Here is a 19,542-nt window from a genome sequence, read left to right on the forward strand (position 1 = left end):
ATATATTTTATTGATTTTTTACCGAGAGGAAGGGAGAGGGATAGAGAGTTAGAAACATCGATGAGAGAGAAACATCGATCAGCTGCCTCCTGCACATCTCCCACCGGGGATGTGCCCGCAACCCAGGTACATGCCCTTGACCGGAATCGAACCTGGGACCTTTCAGTCTGCAGGCCGACGCTCTATCCACTGAGCCAAACTGGTTTCGGCAGGTTTTAGTTCTTTGAATGCTTTCTAGAACTCTCCTGTAAAGCCGTCCGGACCAGGGGTTTTGTTTGCTGGAAGATTTTTGATTACTGCTTCAATTTCTTCGGTTATTATCGGCCTATTAAAATTTTTTTATTCTTCCTGATTGAGTTTTGGAAGCTTGTATTTTTCTAAGAATATGTTCATTTCATCTAGGTTGTCCAGTTTATTGGAATAGAGTTGTTCATAGTAATTTTTCATAATCTTTTGTATTTCTGTGGGGTTGGTTGTTACTTCACCTCTTTCATTTTTTATTTTGTTTATTTGGGTCCTCTCTCTTTGCTTCTTGGTGAGCCTGCCTAGAGGTTCATCAATCTTGTTTTTCCTTTCAAAGGACCAGCTCATGGTTTTATTGATCTTTTTTTGTTGTTGTTCTCTATGTTGTTTATTTCTGCTCTGATATTTATTATTTCCTTCCTTCTGCCTACTCCGGGCTTTTCTTGTTGCTCTCTTTCTAATTCTTTGAGTTGTAGGGTTAGATAATTTATTACCATTTTTTCTTGTTTTTTGAGGTAGGCCTGTAGAACTATGAACTTCCCTCTCAAGATTGCTTTCACTGTGTCCCATATATTTTAGATGTTTGTGTTTTCATTATTGTTTGTTGCCAGGATGCTTTTTATTTCTTCTTTGATCTTTTTGAGAATCCAATCATTGTTTAATAGTATGCTATTTAGCCTTCAAGTGTTTGATTTTTTTCATTGTTTTTATTGTAGTTGATTTCTCAGCTCACATTTTTAATTTCTTAAAAATATCCTCTCTGCTCTTCAACTCTTTTTTTTTTTTAAATATATTTTATTGATTTTTTACAGAGAGGAAGGGAGAGGGATAGAGAGTTAGAAACATCGATGAGAGAGAAACATCGGTCAGCTGCCTCCTGCACATCCCCTACCGGGGATGTGCCCGCAACCCAGGTACATGCCCTTGACCGGAATCGAACCTGGAACCTTTCAGTCCGCAGGCCGATGCTCTATCCACTGAGCCAAACCGGTTTCGGCTGCTCTTCAACTCTTTATAATGAGCCCTCAGCAGCCCACTGTTACCCTGCATGTGCATCTGGAGTTAGAGCTGCCCTCTCCACCATCTGCTGGTCTGCAGAGCAGTTAGCCTCGGAAACTCTTTCATTTCACTCCAGGAAATGGGCTTGGAAATCAGATGTACTTAGTGGAGGAGCAGTTTTGCTACTTCCTTAACTTAAATAAGAGTTAAGAGATTAACTTAAAAGTAAACATCATTTCTATCCATTGCTTTCACTTTTCGTTTTGGCACAAATTCGGACCCTCTTGGAGTTCTGATCTGCAGGGAAGCACAGTTTGGGGCTGGACTCAAGTTCTGTCTTTCCCGTGATGTCAAAGCTGCGGTCTTTGTGATGATAATAGATAATCACTGTGATTGAACACTGTTCTACTTTTTAACTCAGCCCTGGTTGGTAGATGCTGTTATTGTTCCATTTACCGGTAGAGCCCAGGAGAGAGGCACAAAGGGGATACATCACTTAGAGTCAGCTAGATGGTTCAGAAGCAGAGTGGAGAGGCTGAGCACGACCCTCATCCAGCAGCCCCCTGGAACCTGTCTGGGAGGTTTCCCTCCACAGGAAGTGCCTTTCTGAGCACAAGGCCCTGTTTGAAGGCCCCATGTTGTCCATCTTCTTTTAACCTCTCATGTTTCCTGATTCTTTCTCTAAAACTATAACCTATTCCTCTGTGATATTTTCCCCTGTGGTGACTCTCTTCTAGTGGCTCTTCCAAAACTGAGCAACCCTTTCACTCACACGGGCAATTGGTAAACCTGGCACAACTATGAGGTCCCTCTTATCTCCCATTCTCTTAAAATCTGTTTAGATAAAAAGTCCCAAGCAAAAAACTTTCCACAGTACTCAGTAATGAACTCATAAGCCAGCGATTTTCAACCTTTTTCATCTCATGGCATACACAAACTAATTACTAAAATTCTGCAGTACACCAAAAAATATATATTTTTTGCCAATCTGACAAAAATAATTGATTCATTCACAATGGACGGCTATTGTTATGTTGACTGTTGACCTTTTTTTATTTGATAGTCTAAGGCAGTGTTTCTCAACCTTGGCTGCACATTAGAATCACCTGGGAATCTTTTTAAAAATCCTGATTTCTGGGCCTCATCCTCTGAAAATTCTGTTTCTTTGTTATGGGGTGGGGCCACAACATTAGTAACAAACAGAATTTCCGGAGGATGAGGCCCAAAAATCAGGATTTTTAAAAGATTCCCAGGTGATTCTAATGTGCAGCCAAGGTTGAGAACCACTGGTCTAAGGGAAAAGAGGTCCTTGCCCCTGACCAAAATAGTCAGGTGTTGCATGTTTTAAAAATTGTTGCAGCATACTGGTTGAAAATCGCTGTCATAAGCAGTTACTAATGGTTTGTAGACCGAGTTGGTTGTCCTGAGGCAGTCACAGCTGTTTTGCTGTGATATTTTAATTTAACTCCATGCTTGCAGTTAAGGTGTGTAATCCCACCACATCTTTTATTCTTGAGGCTTAGCTGGGTTTAGTCACTTCATGATTTGTCTAAACCAGAGTGAGTATCTTGAAACCTTGGTGAGAAGAAACTCCTGTCCATACTCTGCTGTGGGCACTGAGCACAGAATCCCTGTCAGGAACCAGGTGCCTTTGTGTTTTCTGGCGACCATGCTCCCTTCCGCCCACTGCACCCCTCCAGCTGCCGCTCCCCTCTCGCAGTACGTCCTCGTCGTGACTGTCACATTCAGGGCTCTGCCACACTCCTCGCTGTCCATGTGCATGACGGGCAGCTGCATCGGCACATTGCCCAGCTCAGAGCCGTTGGATGTCCAGCCAATGAGGAGGCCCTGTGTCCCCGGGATGAGGATGCGCTCCGCAAAGTCCTGCTCGGGCATACAGACGGGGAGCCCCATGTCTGGGCACTGGATGGGCAGCTCCAGCTCCAAGAGCGAAATGTCATTGTCCCCCGTCTCCTCCTCGTACATCATGTGCACATGGATGCGCTTCACCTCGATCGTCAGTGGGTCCTTGCTCGTTCTAGGAAAATCTGAAATAATGGACAATCACTGGCTTTTGTAACCTAAAGCCTGGTTTTCAGGTTACAATAATATGAAACTAATTTCTCAGTGAACCCTGTGACAAGGCAGAGGCTGGGCACGATAAAGCATGCCGTGGCTAATTGTCCTGATCTTTCTTCATCTATGGAACGAAGTATTCCAACTAATTCCTCATACTCCTCCTTTAAAAAATCAAAATGAGCCCTGACCGGTTTGGCTCAGTGGATGGAGCGTCAGCTTGCAGACTGAAGGGTCCCAGGTTCGATTCCGGTCAAGGGCATGTGCCTTGGTTGCAGGCACATCCCCAGTAGGAGGTGTGCAGGAGGCAGCTGATCGATGTTTCTGATGGATGTTTCTAACTCTCTATCCTTCTCCCTCTCTGTAAAAAGTCAATAGAATAAAAAATAATAATAAAATAAAAAAATGGAAGATTTAAAAAAAATCAAAATGAGTTATTTTGGTGAAGTGGTAAAATAAACTAGGGGAACTTCTTCAAGCTAATCAAAACTGGGCCGGTCAGAAGTAGTTTTTCAGGTTGACATTTCGTTGACTGAAAAATATTCAAGGACGAGGAGTGAAATATAATAAGGTTCTTCAGAATCATAATAGAGCACTTTCCCAGATTATCACTGAACCTTTGCGACCTCCCTACAGGACAGAAGTTACTGCCCAGTTTTCACTGATGAGGACCGAGGCACAGACAAGTTAGGTGGTGAGCTCCACGTCACAGCCGTGGCCTTGGGTGACAGGGGAGTCTGAACCCAGATCTTCTGACTTTCAGTCAATTATCTGCCAACAACACAGCCTCTCCATTTCAGTATCAAATTATATTTTTATCAGCCGTAACTTCCTCAGACTGAATATTAGCATTTGTCTGCTTGCTATGCCTAGATATTCCACCAGGTATTTTACATATGCTTTCTCACTTTATAAGTAGCTCAGTAGTATTGAAGCTAAATTCAGTTCTATATTGCATTAAAAACAAAACTCTAGTTTTTAAATTTTCATTCTACATAGGATACTGTTTATTTCCAACATGGTCTTATAAAAATGAGTGCTAAAATACTTACTGGTTTTCACACTGATATTTCTGTGTAACAGTGAACATTTTGCTGTTGTCAGCACAAAATTTTCCTCTATTATAACACCACCACAGAAGTCTTTTCCTTCGGAATCTATTAGTTTTACCTTAAAAAAAAAAAAAGACAAAAAAACAAGACAGACAATAGCTAGTGGTGAAAATTAGCAGGATTAGGGGCAGTATAGTCTGATGGTTAAGAATATGGGTTCCAGCCCTAGCCAGTTTGGCTCATTGGCCTGTGGACTCAAGGGTCCCGGGTTCGATTCCAGTCAAGGGCACATGCCCTGGTGGTGGGCTCGATCCCCAGTCGAGGGCATGCAAGAGGCAGACAATGATTCTCTTCATCATTGATGTGTCTAACTCTTTCTCCCTTCCTCTCTGAAATCAATAAAAATATATTTGAAAAGAAAAAAAAGAATATGAGCTCCAAAGATAGCCATTGAGGGAGTGTCAGCTGAAGGTACAGTGGATGGACAAAGCAAAGGTGTATAGTGTAGCCTAAAGCAGCCACTAAGCAAAAACAATTCTAATAAATTATCCAACAAAGAAGGTAAAACAATAAAAAAATCAAGTAATTCAATAGAAGGCAGAAAAAAGAAAAGAGGAAAGAACAGATGGGAAAAATACAAAACAAATAGCAAAATTATGAATTTAAGCCTACCTAGATAAGTAGAAAATGGTCTAAATATCCCATTAAAAAGGCAGGGGTTTGTCAGATTGTGTAAAATTAAAAGCCAACTATATACTGCCTATAAAACATACTGTAAATATAATTTAAAAGATCGGGGGGGGGGGGGTATAACACTAATCAATAGTGTCAATACCAGACCAGGGAGATTTCAGAACAAACACTATTACGAGATGAAATGTGAGATTATTTTGTGGATTAAACAAAAGAAAAAAAATGTACCCTCATAGCATAGGTGCTGGCTCAAGAAATGTTGCTTATAATTTTTAGTGGCTTAATAAAATGAAAAATGCTAAGCAAAGTATAAATGTTTTTCAAATTTAATGTAGCCTCATTTCTGGAAATCTTAAGTGTTTATTAATAATAGTTACCATGTATTAACTACCTACATAAGTCAGGTGCATTTTCTTTAACCCTCACTACAATTCTTGTATTACTATATTTTATAGGTGTGTAACACCAAGTTTGAGGGAAGACGGCATTTTCAGCATCAGTGTGCTAGACTTGTAGTAAAATGCAGTGGAACATATTGTCAATTTCTTACCTAGAATGGAAGAAACAAGTTGTAATGATAATTTTCAACTCTATATCGAAGGCCAGTTAATTCAGTTAAATAATTTCAGAACTATTTATTATACCAGAGTAAAAATCTAATAGTATTTAGCTTGCCTATATAAGTGTGTCTGCAAATGTGTTTGATATGTATGTAGAGAATGCTTACCTCACAGGTAATAGCTCCTGGTCTTGTTGGTACTAACACTACTTCTATAGATGAAAATGGCCACTAAGGTCCCCTTGAGTGGGCTGGGAGACTGAAGGCGGTGCGCTTGGCAGAAAATAGAACACCACTGTCATCCATCCACCAGTCCCCACTCCCCATGTTCTGAGGTCTGCCTTAGTACATTGATGAAGATGCTAAGAGTGCAAGTATGAATAAGGGGGTCTTAGAAAGCTTAAGGAATATGATCCTATTAACCAATGTCACCTCAATAAATTTAATTTAAAAAGAGAGAGAGAACAAGGAGAAAAGGCAACAGAAGATCAAGTTCACCAGCTGATAACTGGACCATTCTGGTTTTGTCCCTTTCCATCATTTTATCTCCCTTCACTCAGTCTCCTTTCAAATCCGGGTCATTGCAGTGGTCACTGAGCTCTCTTCAGTTGTCTGCGTAGGGCTCCTCCTAGCAGCCAGTGATTCTGCTGGCTCAGCCGGCTTAAAGTGTTGGACACACACACACCGAGGCGCATTACTCACAGACCCTGTAAAGAAACTGCTAACGCTAGGCTGTCCAACGTTGCAGTCACATGTGGTTACTGAGCATTTGACAGGTGACTGGTCCAAACTGAATGTTCTCCAAGTGTAAAACACACCCCAGATGTCAAAGATTAGTAATGAAGAAAAGATGTAAATATCTCAACTTTTTATATTTGTTACATGTTGAAATAATAGTATTTAGACATATTGGAGTACTGGTAAATAAAATTCATTATCCAAATTCATTTGATCTGCTTTACTTTCATTAGTGTGACTAGGAAATTTCAGTTACATATGCAGCTCACATTATATTTCTATCGACAGGGCTATTCTAAAGGGTGTACTTCAGGGCCTGGCTGGTGTAACTCAGTGGTTAGAGTGTTGGCCCATGGACTGAAGAGTCTCAGGTTCAATTCCTGGTCAAGGACATGTACCTAGGTTGCAGGCCAGATCCTGGCTGGGGTGCCTGTAGGAGGCAACCAATCGATGTGTCTCTCTCACATTGATGTTCCTCTCTCACACTGATGTTTCTCTCTCTCCCTCTCTCCTTACTCCCTTCCACTCTCTCTGAAAATCAATGGAAAAAATATCCTCTGATGAGGATTAACAACAACAAAAACCCACAAGTAAAAAAGGTGTACATTAAACAAAAAAGGTGTACAAATAAAAGAGATGATCTTTATTAGAGGCAAGAAAAATGGCAACATATGTAAATTAAAATCTACATTGGTGGTATAAGCAATAATAATAAAAGTAATACTTATTTTATGGAATTACTGAAAAAGCAAGAAAAGAATGAAATGCTGGTTAAAATAGCAGATGGCTATTGTGAGGTGCTTGAAATAACTTGGCGGGGGGATGAAAATACTAACTTTATATATTGGCACGTTATAAATGAATCTTTAAATGTCAAGAGTGGCCATCTATAATAATAAAAGTATAATAAGCAAATTAGACCAGACGTCCTTCCAGACGACCTTCCGGACAAAGCTAGGGCTGCAAGAAAAGCCCGGGTCCCAGGTGCTAGAGGGAAGCCGGTGCTGGCAGCCAGGGGAAGGAAGGCCTACTCTTGCATGAATTTCATGCATCAGGCCTCTAGTTAAATATAAATAGAATATTTAACTTCCAAACCAGTCAAGGGGGGAAATCAGAAAATAACAAAAATGAATGCCAAAGAAGAGAAATTTCCTCCACACAATAGTGGAGCTGGAGTTCCAGCTAGGAGGCTGGGGAGTGGAGAGCCTGTGTCCTTAACTCTGGCCACCTGCCTTTCCTGTGGTCACTCGCCAGGCCCATGTCACCTCACCCACCCAAGTGCGACTCCAGGATACCTATGGTCTGAGAGAAATGACATTGGGCCTAGGGTGGCTATAAATAAAACTATGTTTTTATTTGGTGAAAGAATGAAGACCACTAAAGTTGTGAATTCGGCATTAGAAAGTGCTCTGAAGTAGGACTTTGAGATTGGTTAATGGTTCACTTAGATCAAAAATGCCTCTTTCACTTAGTCATTATGTTTCTATTTGGTTGGCAAAGACCATGGAAATGACAAAGAGGATGAAACCTGTAACTAAAAGTGAAAACATGTTTATAAAATGTTTCTGTTACCTGCCATGGGAAAATCTGAAGATTCCGCCTGCTCCTCTGTGTTGCCCTGATGCACTCAGAATTCAGGATTCCACATGCACACTTGTCTTCATTTGTGGTGACAACATAAGAAAGATCAGTGCCTTCCAAGTCAAACATCAGGTTTTATCTACTCAAATGGTGCTAACTACTTGAATCTGGCTTCTTCATGCCCATCATTTTGAGACTAGAGGCCCAGTACACGAAATTCATGCACTCTGGGGGGTCCCTCAGGAGTGGACCTAAGCTGTCAGTCAGACATCCTTAGCGCTGCTGTGGAGGTGGGAGAGGCTTCTGCCACTGCAACTGCACTTGCCAGCTGTGAGCCGGGCTTCTGGCTGAGCGGTGCTGCCCCTGTGGGAGTGCACTGACCACCAGTGGGCAGCTCCTGTGTTGATCATCTGCCCCCTGATGGTCAGTGCGCGTCATAGCGTCCAGTTGTTCTGCCATTTGGTCGATCTGCATATTAGCCTTTTATTATATAGGATGGTCTTTGGTTGATTACTCCCACCCACCCACGGTTGGGGCTGCAGAGGGATGCGGGAGGTTGGCCAGCGGGGGAGGCACCTTGGGATGGCTGCAGGGTGTGTCTGGCCTGTCTTGCTCAGTCCCGATAGGACCCCAGCAGCAAGCTAACCTACCGGTTGGAGTGTCTGACCAGTGCACGTTATAGCGAGTGGTTGAGTGGCCTTAGCATATCATTAGCATGGAGCCACAGGTGAAGTTAAATCACGTGCTCTGTGTTTGTAGGTTAGCTAAGATACTGCTAGGACCCAGGCAAGCTTCAGCGTGGAGGAGGGGAGGGCTGGCCGCGTCAGAGTGACTCCTCATCTCATAGACAAGAGGTGGCTTTTCAAATGTTATTGTAGGAGGAGTGGGGGTGTGTATGGGAGCCGACAGGGTAGGAAAGGGAGAGACCACCTTTTCTCACTGGATTGAGAACTCACCATGTGGGATGCACGATTTGTAGTCTTGGCCCAGTTTATACCCCTGTGCACAGCTGCAAATGTAGGAGTCCTGTCCCGGGTGGCAAAAGTGTTGACACCCATCAGTCCTCAAAGGGTGACATTCATTTTTAGCTGACAAGGAAAAAACCAGAAGTGCTAACATGGAAATAGTTGTTTTTTAAATTTCCTTGTGCCTTGGGGCTCTGGCTTTTCAGTCCAAATGTTCTCATTCTTTTCAGATTTTTGGTTCCCCATAGAAGCACTTCCCACACTTCTGTCTTCAGGAATGTGCATGATGAAAGCAAAGGTTCAGTGAGTGACAGCCCTTGTATTTGTCCTCAGAAAATGTAACTTGGTCATGGATATATGTGTACATATTGCAAGGCCTCTGCCCATTTTCACAACTTTCACTTCCCGCTACAGGTGGGGATGTGGGTTGGGAGGGTTCTAGTGGGACCCCATGTGGATGGCTGAGCAGCTGGGATGAGGATCAAAACCTTGCTTTGGCATGTGTTAGGTTTGGGATGTCTGCGAAACATTACGTGGGGCTCTCAAGGTGGCAGTTAGAGGAGAGAGATGGACTTCAGTGGAGAGATCTGGGCTGGGAATCATATTTTCCCCCAGAAAACTGACTCTGTATTGACCAGAGGCATTGAAAGGATTAAGTGAATTTATTTCCATATCGGATAATTATTGATAGGAAATTAATTTCTTCCCACTCCCGCAAAGAATATTAGTTCATGAAGCTATAAATCTCACACCCATGCCTACCTCTGAGCCAGCCTGTGTGTGATTCCCCCTTACAGAGGGACCCTCAGATCCCATCACCCTGCTTGGGGTGGGTCGGGTTCCAGGAATTCTGGAGAGTAGATTGTAAATGGGTTAAGCGGGGCTGGGTTTGGGAGGACAGGGAGGGGACTCTAAGCCGTGGAAACTGTAGGGAGGCGTGTTTGGAAGGCAGGAGGGCCATACACAGAATGGTTTCCAGTGGAGAACCGGATTGGAACTAGGTTCCCACAGGCACCCTTTGCTCACTCCTGGGAGCCCATCTCTGTACGGTTGGGGTGGGTCAGGGTGGCTGGGGACTCACCGAAGGCGCAGTCCTTGCCCTCGTAGCCCGAGGAGCAAGTGCAGGTGTAGCTGCGGATGTTGTCCTGGCAGGACCCGTTGTTGAGGCAGGGCTGGGAGACGCATGGGGAGCCACCTGCCAAGAGGGATGTGAGAACCTTGTGCAGGTGGAATCATCTAGTTCCTCCTGATGTCCCCTGGATTAGGCTGCCAGGTGCTCCTCATGTGTCCCCTGGGGTCCCACCAGCCACGTGTGCCCATGAGGTTTGTCTAAGTCCCCCTCCTTCACCTCCTTCTTTCTTTGCTGAGCGACCATGGTGACCGGTGACTGTGGCTGGCTGCCCCAGCTCTTCTAATTCCCCTCGCCCATCCCTGTGGCCCTCAGTCACTGTGGTCTTCTGGGGGCTCCTGCTAAAGGGACACCCAGCATCCCCCCAAGGCTAGGATGAGCTGTCACTTTCCTCAAATTAACCAGGTTCTGACCCTTCAGCAAGAGGCCCCAGGGAGCCTGTGAGGCCCCAGGAATGAGAGGAGTGGCTCAGGATGGGGACCCTCTGGCCTCTGCCACCCGAGCCCCCAAGGGAGCGTCTCCCTGACTCCCCAGGACTTTGGGAACTTTCCTACCCTTCTCCTCGTCCTTGTCCTCAGGGAGTGTCCAGGTGCCTACGTGTGAAACGTGGAAAGCCTTACCTCATCTTAAGGAAAAAGAAGAGGAAATAATCCCTGCAAGAGTTGAGGCCACTTACCCATATAACGTTGCCAAAATTCATCCTGTAAAATTAAAATATAAAAGGGTTGCAAATAGATGATTTTTTACAATATTTTCTCCCATCGATTGACTTAAAGATAACAAGTGTTGATTTTATCCACTTAATAGAAAAATACTGGTTGAAACAGAGAATGCAAAAATTGTCTACTTAATATTCACATGGAACATTTCCTATTTCACGTGTATTTTCTGTAACCTATTTAAGGAAGGAGAAATAATAGTCTGTGACGTGGCACAAACACCATGACCATGGCCTCCCAAGGTCACCTTCCCCTCCTCCAGGGGCACAGTGTTCACTCATGTCCTATTCTACAGAGTGCATGATGTGGATACAAGGCACTAACACCACTTTTTTATAAGCCAACGAAACAACAATCAAAAGTGGGTATGTGTATGTGTAAGGTTAGTTTGGGTGGGGGGTATCTAAAATTAGGATAATTACTCGAAATTAAAGCCTAGAACGTAAACAAGTGGTTGCCATCTCCCAATCATACTTGGACTTGTAACAACCTGAATGATGTCAAATTAAGAGGGCAATTTTCCGGATGGACCTAGAGGGTAGTATCCTAAGTGATAGGCCAGACAGAGAAAGACAAATACCATATGGTTTCACTTATATGTAGAATCTAAAGAACAAGATAAATGAACAAAGAAAACAGAAACAGACTCATAGATGCAGAGAACAGGCTGACAGTTGCCAGGTGGGAATGGGGTTAGAGGGATGGGAGAAAAAGGTGAAATGATTAAGAAGTACAAATGGATAACACTGGCTGAGTGGCTCAGTTGGTTGGAGTGTCATCCCATACATCAAAAGGTTGAGGGTTCGATCCCCAGTTGAGGTATGTACAGGAGGCAACCAATCAATATTCTTTCTCACGTCTCTCTCTCTCAATCCCTTCCTCTCTCTCTCAAATCAATAAAAACATATCCTTGAATGAGAATTTTTTAAAAAGGTTGTACAAATTGGTAGTTTCAGAGTAGTCATGAGGATGTAAAGTACAGCATAGGGAATATAGTCAATAATATTAATAACATTGCAATAATTATGTAGGGTGTTAGATGGGTACTAGATTTATTGGGGGAACACGTCCTAAATTATATAAGTGTCTAACCATTAGGCTGTTCATCTGAAAATAATATAAAGTAATATTGAATGTCAACTGTAATTGAAAAATAAGAAAACCCCACAATTTTCCTTTAACCAGGAAGTTTTAATTTCTTCTAGTTTTATAAAAGATGGTCTATTTCAGAAGAGTTCTCTCATATATAAAATTAGAGTATCTAAAATTAGAATAATTCCTAGGAACTAAAGCCTAGAGTGTAAACAAGTGGTTGTCACCTTCCAATCATACTTGGGCTTGTAACAACATGAATGATATCAAATTAAGAGGACATAGCTAAGCATGCAAGAAACAATGATCTTAAAAATATACTAGGGAAACAGGTCAATATTTTATTCAGAATAACTTTAAATATTGCTACTGTTATATGTAAAACTAGGAGATCTTTATTAAATATTTTACGTATTAGACCTGTCAGATTTGACTGGCTTCTCTATCTTCTGATAAACTTATGAATAAGCAAGAATTGTTTGCCTCTGTCATTTAGAGTATACATATAGTCAGTTTTAATCCAAATTATAGATTATGAGAGATATTTTTACTATGTAGACACTCTAGAGAGGCTTTTTGTTCCTTAAAAATCTGTTGATATATTGAAGCAATTAGGTCTCTATTAAAAATGTCAAATTCTGTCAGCGTCATGACAAGCTGACTGATGTTTGTGATGAGTAAGCTAATCAATGTGGTAATGTGCTTAATCAGAAGAAGGCGTTTAGGGGTGTGGAACTGAGTTAGTATCCTACGTACTAGATGGGAAAATTATTTCACTTCTCTGTCTCTGTTTCCTCATCAGTAAAATTAGGATTAAGTCAGCCTCACAGGTAAGTAAACAGGTCATTAATTTAGCTTCGTCTTTTTGAGAAATTATGCCCTCTCGGGCAGCAGAAATTGGAATAATCAGAAAGTGTGTGAGTTCATGGTGAGGGTACATACAGTGGTCTCATCAACTTCAAATACTTCTCTTGCTTCTTCATGGACACAAATTTCTTCATAACATTCTTTTTCCAAATTTCCCTCAAAGATCTCTTCCAAAAGATAGGAGCCAGCACGCTTCCATCTTACCAGAATGTCACTTGCTTTGGAGGCAGAAAGAAATACTATGGAGCAAGAGAAGAATGGAGATGCCGTCAGCAGTGATGGACTTCCCCAGGGATTGCCATGCCCGCTCCTGGGAGTCAGAGTACATGGCGCTGCCACTACCTGAGGCCTTGGCTGCCTCCTCTCCTGTCCCCATCAGACCAGGTCCAACCTCTCGATTCTTTCGGGCCATCTCTTCTGGGAGGACCCCAAGGGATCCCATCATTTCCAACATATTTGTCATGAATTATAAAGAGATCAGGAAGCTCTTTTGGGAGCTGAGTGAAGACCCGCTGGCCACCCAGGGGCTCCTCTGTCTTAGAAAAAGCCTCCGGACCAAACCCACACGGTCCTGGAGGACACAGTTAGGAGGGCGACACCCACCTGAGGGCTCGGCGCTGTGGAGGCCCAGGAGGAGCAGGAACAGCCGGAGGCAGCCCGCCATTCTGATGGTGGCCCAGGGACAGGTCTGCAAACACAGGGGCCAAAGTCCGCCCAGGCCTCTCACAACACAGGGAAGCTGCTTGCTTAAACGACCACCAGCCCTAAAACGTGGAGCCAAGCAGGGGACAGGGGCAGAAAACGGGAAAAGAAGTGTCTTCTGCTAAGAGGACATTTTGCCTGGAATTTTATTGGATTCATTCAACATTTTATTTTTTTTAATTGTTTTATTGCTTAAAGTATTACAAAGAGTATTATATATGTCTGCTTTTTTTTTTTCTCCCCTTGACCTTCCCCTGGCCTCCCATATCCCCCAGTGTCTTGTGTCCATTGGTTATGCTTATATGCATGCATACAAGTCCTTCGGTTGATCTCTTACCCACCCCCCCAACCCTCCCCGGCCTTCCCGCTGTAGTTTGACAGTCTGTTCGATGTTGCTCTGCCTCTGTATCTATTTTTGTTCATCAGTTTATAATGGTCTTTATTATCCATAAATGAGTGAGAGCATTCAATGCTTTAAATGCATGCTTCAGTTTTATACTTTTCTGTTTAAGGCAAAGAGGGGGAAAAAAGGCAGAGACAGGAAAAGCCAAAGCAAAGAGGGCCTTGGTGAGGAGTTTAGGTGCCAGCTGGATAGACTCCTTGGGGGTGAAGTCAGGAGGCCCTGTCCCAGGAGATGGGGTGATAGCCCTGGGGAAAGCCGGGCCATCCTTGCACACGTGCACAACCAAGTGTCCTGGGCCTGGGCCTGGAGCCCACGTTCTAGTGTGGGGGGAGGGGGAGAGAGGGAGGGAGAAATAAGGTCACATTTCGCTACCAGGAGACGGGCAGATCAGCGGGTACAGAGCCATAGGGGGGCTATTTCAGACAAGCCAGCCACAGAGGCTCCCTTTGGGAGAGGAATCTGAACACAGGGAGCCTCATGAGCCTTACAGGGCGGGGCACGAGGGTGTGTGTGACTGAGAAAGACACTCAGGACTGGAGGTAGGGACGCTGCTGCCTGGCGCCCAGCAAGGAGGTCAGAGTGGGAAGGCGCCCACAGGAGGGCAGCAGAGCACCTGAGTGCATAGAGCGGGCAGCTGTGGGGGTGGGGGTGGGGGTGGGGGCAGGGTCAGCAGCGTTTCTGTGAAGGGCTAGAGTCCACCACAGGAGGAGACCAGCCGAGCCAGGTCTCCCGGGGCGCACGTGCCACGTGGAAGAGTGGACCCGGGGACATTTGGTAAGAAGCAAGTGTGTCTTTGAACCGAGAATCACCCCGCACCATGGGGTGATTTAACACCCCGTGGGGACAACCCACTCACACCCCACCCTCTACTATTTCCTGGTCACACGCTCACCAAGTGCGTCAGCACAAGGGATGGACCCCCCAGCGGATGCTCACTCTGTCTGTTTCCCTAACTCTCTGTCTGTCTCTGTATCTGTCTTATCTCTCTCTCCTTCCCTCCTCTCCCTGCACCCCCACATACAGGGGAACCCTGCTGTTAAGGGGCATCTGTTGAGGAGCTCCTGTGGCCATTCTTCTCTCTCCGCAGCCTGTTCCTGTCCTCCCAAGTCTCAATTACTGCAGATCCCTGCATGCTGACATTTTCGGGGTGTCCAGGCCCTCGCCAGCTGGATGTGCCCGACTGACCCCTCAGTGACTCGGGGTGAGCCCTGCAGAGAGACGCGTGTGTGTCCTTCCCACGGTGCTGTGTCGGGCCCACCTGATGTCAGGCACACCTGGCTACGTGCCCAGCAGATCTCGCTGTTATAAAGCTACCCTGTCCTGCTTGCAATGAAATAGTCACTTCCAAGCATCTTCTTTCTCAGCAATTTGTCCGCCAGGGTCTTGGTGTCCCAAGGGCTTGCTTGATCAGTGATTGCTGTGGTGGTCGTAGAGCAGGGTCCTGGTAAAATGGAAATTGAGACCCTCCATGCCAATGGGGATGGAGAGCAAACACCCCCCCCCCCCCCCCCCCCCCCCGCCATCCTGCTGGAAGGTCTCAGCCCTGGTGCCCCACACCTGTGGGCAGGGAGGGGGCTTCAGGCCCCACAGACTCTCCAGGGAGCCAGCAGGCCCTGCCCGTGGGCAGGAACCTGTGTTCTTGGGAACCTACTGGCACCGTTGACTTGGCCCCCCGCCCCCCATCCCCCATGCAGCTGGCTTACACTCTCTCCTTTCCTCCTAACTCACGCTCAGCTGGGCCTCCCTGTCCCTTCAAACCTCATGTCACCGTCCAGAACCCCCTCCCTGTTTCTGGGCGAGCAGTCCCTGGTTGTCACCTTCACTCTTCTACCCTCAGGAACTGAGCATGTGTGTGGGGTGTGGCAGTGCCTGGTGAGATGGTGGTTTTGTTACAGTGCTGCAACCTCTCCCCTCTCTCAGGAGAAAAACATCAAACCTCTACTGTCCCCGTCTCTGGTCCCTCAGCCTTGGCTTCCTGCTGATCTCTGTGCTGCAGGGCCTCTCCCTCCACACCCAGCAGCCCCTTAGGTAACCTCCCCGGGAAGCTCTGGTGGTAGCAGGTAGGGGAGTATCCCTCCCACACACGCCGTGTCCCCTTGTAGGGTGAACACGTACATGAGGTGGCTTCATGAGTTCGTTTTCCCAGGAGGACAGTGTTGCTCAGAGATAGAGTTAGGTTGTTCCAGGGCAAACAGGAATTGCCCCATCCGTGAGCCCTCCACCAGGACCCTCCCCACGGCAGCCAAGGGCATCGCTCCCCCTTATTTCCTCTAGAACCTCACTGCCTTGAATTCCGCTTCTGGATGGGGAGATAAGCAGACCTATGGGCTCCTCCTGCCCTTCTCTCTGCTGTACCTCAGTTTCCCTTCCTCTCTGATACATACATGAACTCTACTGCCAATAATAAAGGCCAACAGTGAGAGATCAAGTAGTAACAGCAAAGGTAGGCTTTATTTGTGAATTTCCCCTGGAGTTCCCTCTGGACCCCAAACAACCTTTCATCTCCAGAAACAGGAACCCAGGTCTGGGGTGAGCCTTGGGACGGAGACCAGTTGGCTGCATGGAAAACCCTCACCCTGACCTCGCGGTGGTCTCCTGCCATGGAGGCCTTGACTCCAGGAGGGGCCTGGGGAGCCCTCTGGGGGAGGCTCACTCCGAGGAGGAGTCAGGAGGAGAAGCGCCACCCTCACTTGGCTTTTCCCGCTCTCAGACGGTTTCTGGGAAACGGTGGACTTGTCCACATTGACTTTTCTACGCTTGCAAGTCTCTTGTTTACAGTGAACTCTAACCTTGCAGTATCTCCTGTTTACACACACAAAGCTGCTGACATTTTGGGATGTTTTTGTAGTGGGACTTTGAAAGTTTGCTTAGCAAAGTTACGCAAAACGCAAACTCCAGAGGGACATTGGGAACACACTGGTCTGGTCCCAGGTGACCTTTTCCATTTTCTAAAAGCATGTTTGACTTTCATGACCATCTAAGTTGAGGGTCAGGACTTGGACGGGAAAGGACTTGGCATTTAAACATGATGCGGTCGAAGAGAGGGGAGCCCTCCCGCAGCCCCGACCACCATACACCATACAACACACACATGGGAGTCACCTGAGGAATTGTAGAAACTTAGGGCTCGAGCTCACCCCACAGACTCTGATTCAAGTGCTCTGGGCTCTGGCCTACATGAAGGACTGCAGAGTCCCCTAATCTGGGGCAGTTAGTACCTAGTGGACATGTAAGTTGCTCAGGCAACTACAGCAAGGTGGGCACAGGAATGGGCACATTTTTAAAGGGCCCCAGGTGCACCTTTGTCTCTCTCTAAAAATCAATAAAAAACAAACATCCTCAGGTGAGGATTAAAAACACACACAAAAACAAAATATAAGTACCCCAGGTGATTCTAGCATGAAGCCAGAAAGAAGAGCCAGTGGTTAAGTCAATGTTAAAATGCCCCGCCAGTGAGCAGGTCTCTGGGCCTCCCCTTCCCAGGGAGTCTGCCTTTCACAGGAAGCCCCTGGGGGACACACTCCCACCCTTGTCTCTGTCCCAGGTGAACCACAGGCCTGGGAGGCTACGCTGGACCTGGGGGAGAACCCACCCTGACCCTGGGGTGCGGCCACCCTTGCTGGGCCTTGTCTCTGCTCCCAGAACCTTGGTCATTTATTCTCAAGGGTCCCGAGTGTGGCCTGCCCAGAGGGTAGTTTAGGACAATCAGAAACAGAAAAAACGTGCTATGAATGGAAAGGGCCCCCCACGGTTTTGAGTGGAAGTGTCATCGGGAGAGTGTGAACCGCTGTTCTGTAAAGCATAACATTTCCAGGAGGAAGCTTCCAACCAGGCTAGGGAAAGGCAGGCCCAGTGTTCCGAATGACAATTTCACTTCCCACCTCACTCGAGCAAGGGCAAGGTCAGGCTGAGGAACCAACACAATCGCAGCAGAGAGGAAACTTATTCCAGGATTCAGCCTGTTCAGAGTGGCACGTGTTAAGACACAATGAGACACCAAGGACTGCCAGGGGCTTTGGGGGGGGCATTAATCTAATGACAGGGGAGTGGCAGTGACCTCCGGCTCACCCTGGGGCCTGGTCTTGGTTTTTTTCATGGACCTCTCGATCCACTTGAGGAAGTTGGTGACTTTGGTGTAGATCCCGAACTTTCCTTTCCGTGCACATCCTTCTCCCCAGCTGATGATGCCCGTGATAAAGTAGGTGTCCTTGAACCGGGTGACATGGGGACCCCCGCTGTCCCCCTGACAGGCATCCTCGAGCTTTGAGTCATAGCCGGCGCAGAACATGTTTGGGGTGATGCTGAAGCCGGTGGACAGCTTGCATGTGTTCCTGTCCACGTAGGGCACCTCCAGCATCTTGAGGGTGACGGACGTGCGGCCCATCTCGTGGATGCGCCCGAAGCCGCTCACGATGCCCGATTTCTGAGTCATGAGCGTGGACTCGGCCCAGTCCTTCTCTGGCAGGCAAGCAGGGGCCACGTTCATGCGGAATTTGATGGGCGTCTTCAGTTTGAGGACAGCGATGTCACAGTTAAAGGTCTTATTGTCAAACTTGTTGTGTTTTATAATCACCTCCACCTCGTGCACCATCTCATTGCCGTCCTCCTTCTCTGTGTTTCGATCGCCTGGAAAATGGTGAGAGCATGGCTGTGTTATCTCAGCCTGGGCCACGTGTTCTTGGTGGGTTACTTTTAAAAGTAGCTATTATTATTTTTTCTACTTAAAAAAAAAGGTATATAGTCACTAGGAAATTTGAAAAATATAAGAAATCATAAAGAGGTGAATTAAAATGACCTTCAATTTCAGTATTTTTAGTCACATTTTTCTATGTACGTTCAGTTCTTCAGGGACTTCCAGTTCACTCATTTGTGTACACATATTTCCTGAGGATGTGTTGAGTGTCAGGGACACGAGGGAGATGAAGGCCTGAGGTTCTAGACCCGCACTTTCTAGAGGCCACCACCAGCCACAGGGGCAATGGGCACTTGAAGTGTGGCTGGTCTGAACGGAGACATGCTGTGAGTGTCAAATTTCAGACTTAGAGTGAGAATAATATTCAAAATAGCTCATAAATATGTCTACAATGGATTACCTATTGAGACATTCTGGGCGTTTTGAGTTAAATATGATATATTACTGAAATTAATTTCACCTGTAAGCTTTTAAAATGTATAGTGGAAAAGTTAATGTAACTAGCACATTAAAATTCATGTGTCTCACATTTGTGGCTTTCATCGGACAGCTCTAGAGTCTGGTAGGGGAGGACAGAAATTACGAAATAATCCCACACAAAAATATAAGGGGCAGAGAGACTCGGTGCGCAGATCGTTGAAGGGGCTCTGGAGGCCTCCCCAGAGGAAAGGTCGTTGAGAGGAGACCCAGCACTTGGGGCATGGACACCAAGAGCCTCAGGGAGGACCATGATGGAGGAGAACTGGGCTGGTTAGGACCATAGAGACCTGTCAGCTTAGAAAGACTGACTAGACCTGCCCATATTCCTCCTACCTCCACTCTTCTCATCTTCACCCTCCTCACATTCTTGTCTTCCTCCTCCTCTTCTCCCTTCTTTTTCTCATCCTTCTTTCTCTCCTCTTCTTCCTCCTTCTCCTTCCTTTTCTTCCCCTCTTCTATACTCCCTTCCCCTCCCCCTCGAACTTCCTCTCCTCCTTCTCTTCCCCCTCCTCCTTATAGCTCTCCTCTCCCTCCCCCTCCCCCTCCTCTCC

The 19,542-nt window shown here is 46.0% G+C and overlaps 2 protein-coding genes across 2 annotated transcripts in view; both read right to left on the bottom strand.

Moving 5' to 3' along the window:
- Positions 1-2,558: 2,558 nt before the first annotated feature.
- PROZ (protein Z, vitamin K-dependent plasma glycoprotein) lies at positions 2,559-13,502 on the bottom strand. The gene is made up of 8 exons (XM_005884430.2): positions 13,317-13,502; positions 12,789-12,952; positions 10,712-10,736; positions 9,988-10,101; positions 8,898-9,029; positions 7,933-8,018; positions 4,371-4,488; positions 2,559-3,290 (listed from the first exon to the last, which is right to left on the bottom strand). The coding sequence occupies exons 1-8, from the start codon at positions 13,375-13,377 to the stop codon at positions 2,776-2,778; spliced, it is 1,215 nt and encodes a 404-aa protein (XP_005884492.1). The 5' UTR covers positions 13,378-13,502; the 3' UTR covers positions 2,559-2,775.
- A 2,748-nt stretch (positions 13,503-16,250) lies between these two features.
- LOC102259886 (coagulation factor X-like) overlaps positions 16,251-19,542 on the bottom strand; it is a 26,016-nt gene continuing 22,724 nt past the window's right edge. Inside the window, exon 8 of the mRNA XM_005884429.2 lies at positions 16,251-18,444. Within this exon, the coding sequence (XP_005884491.1) occupies positions 17,846-18,444 (599 nt within the window). The 3' untranslated portion in view covers positions 16,251-17,845. The remainder of the gene's footprint in view (positions 18,445-19,542) is intronic.

Source organism: Myotis brandtii, unplaced genomic scaffold, assembly GCF_000412655.1.
Source record: "Myotis brandtii unplaced genomic scaffold, ASM41265v1 scaffold83, whole genome shotgun sequence".
Lineage (NCBI taxonomy): Eukaryota > Metazoa > Chordata > Mammalia > Chiroptera > Vespertilionidae > Myotis > Myotis brandtii.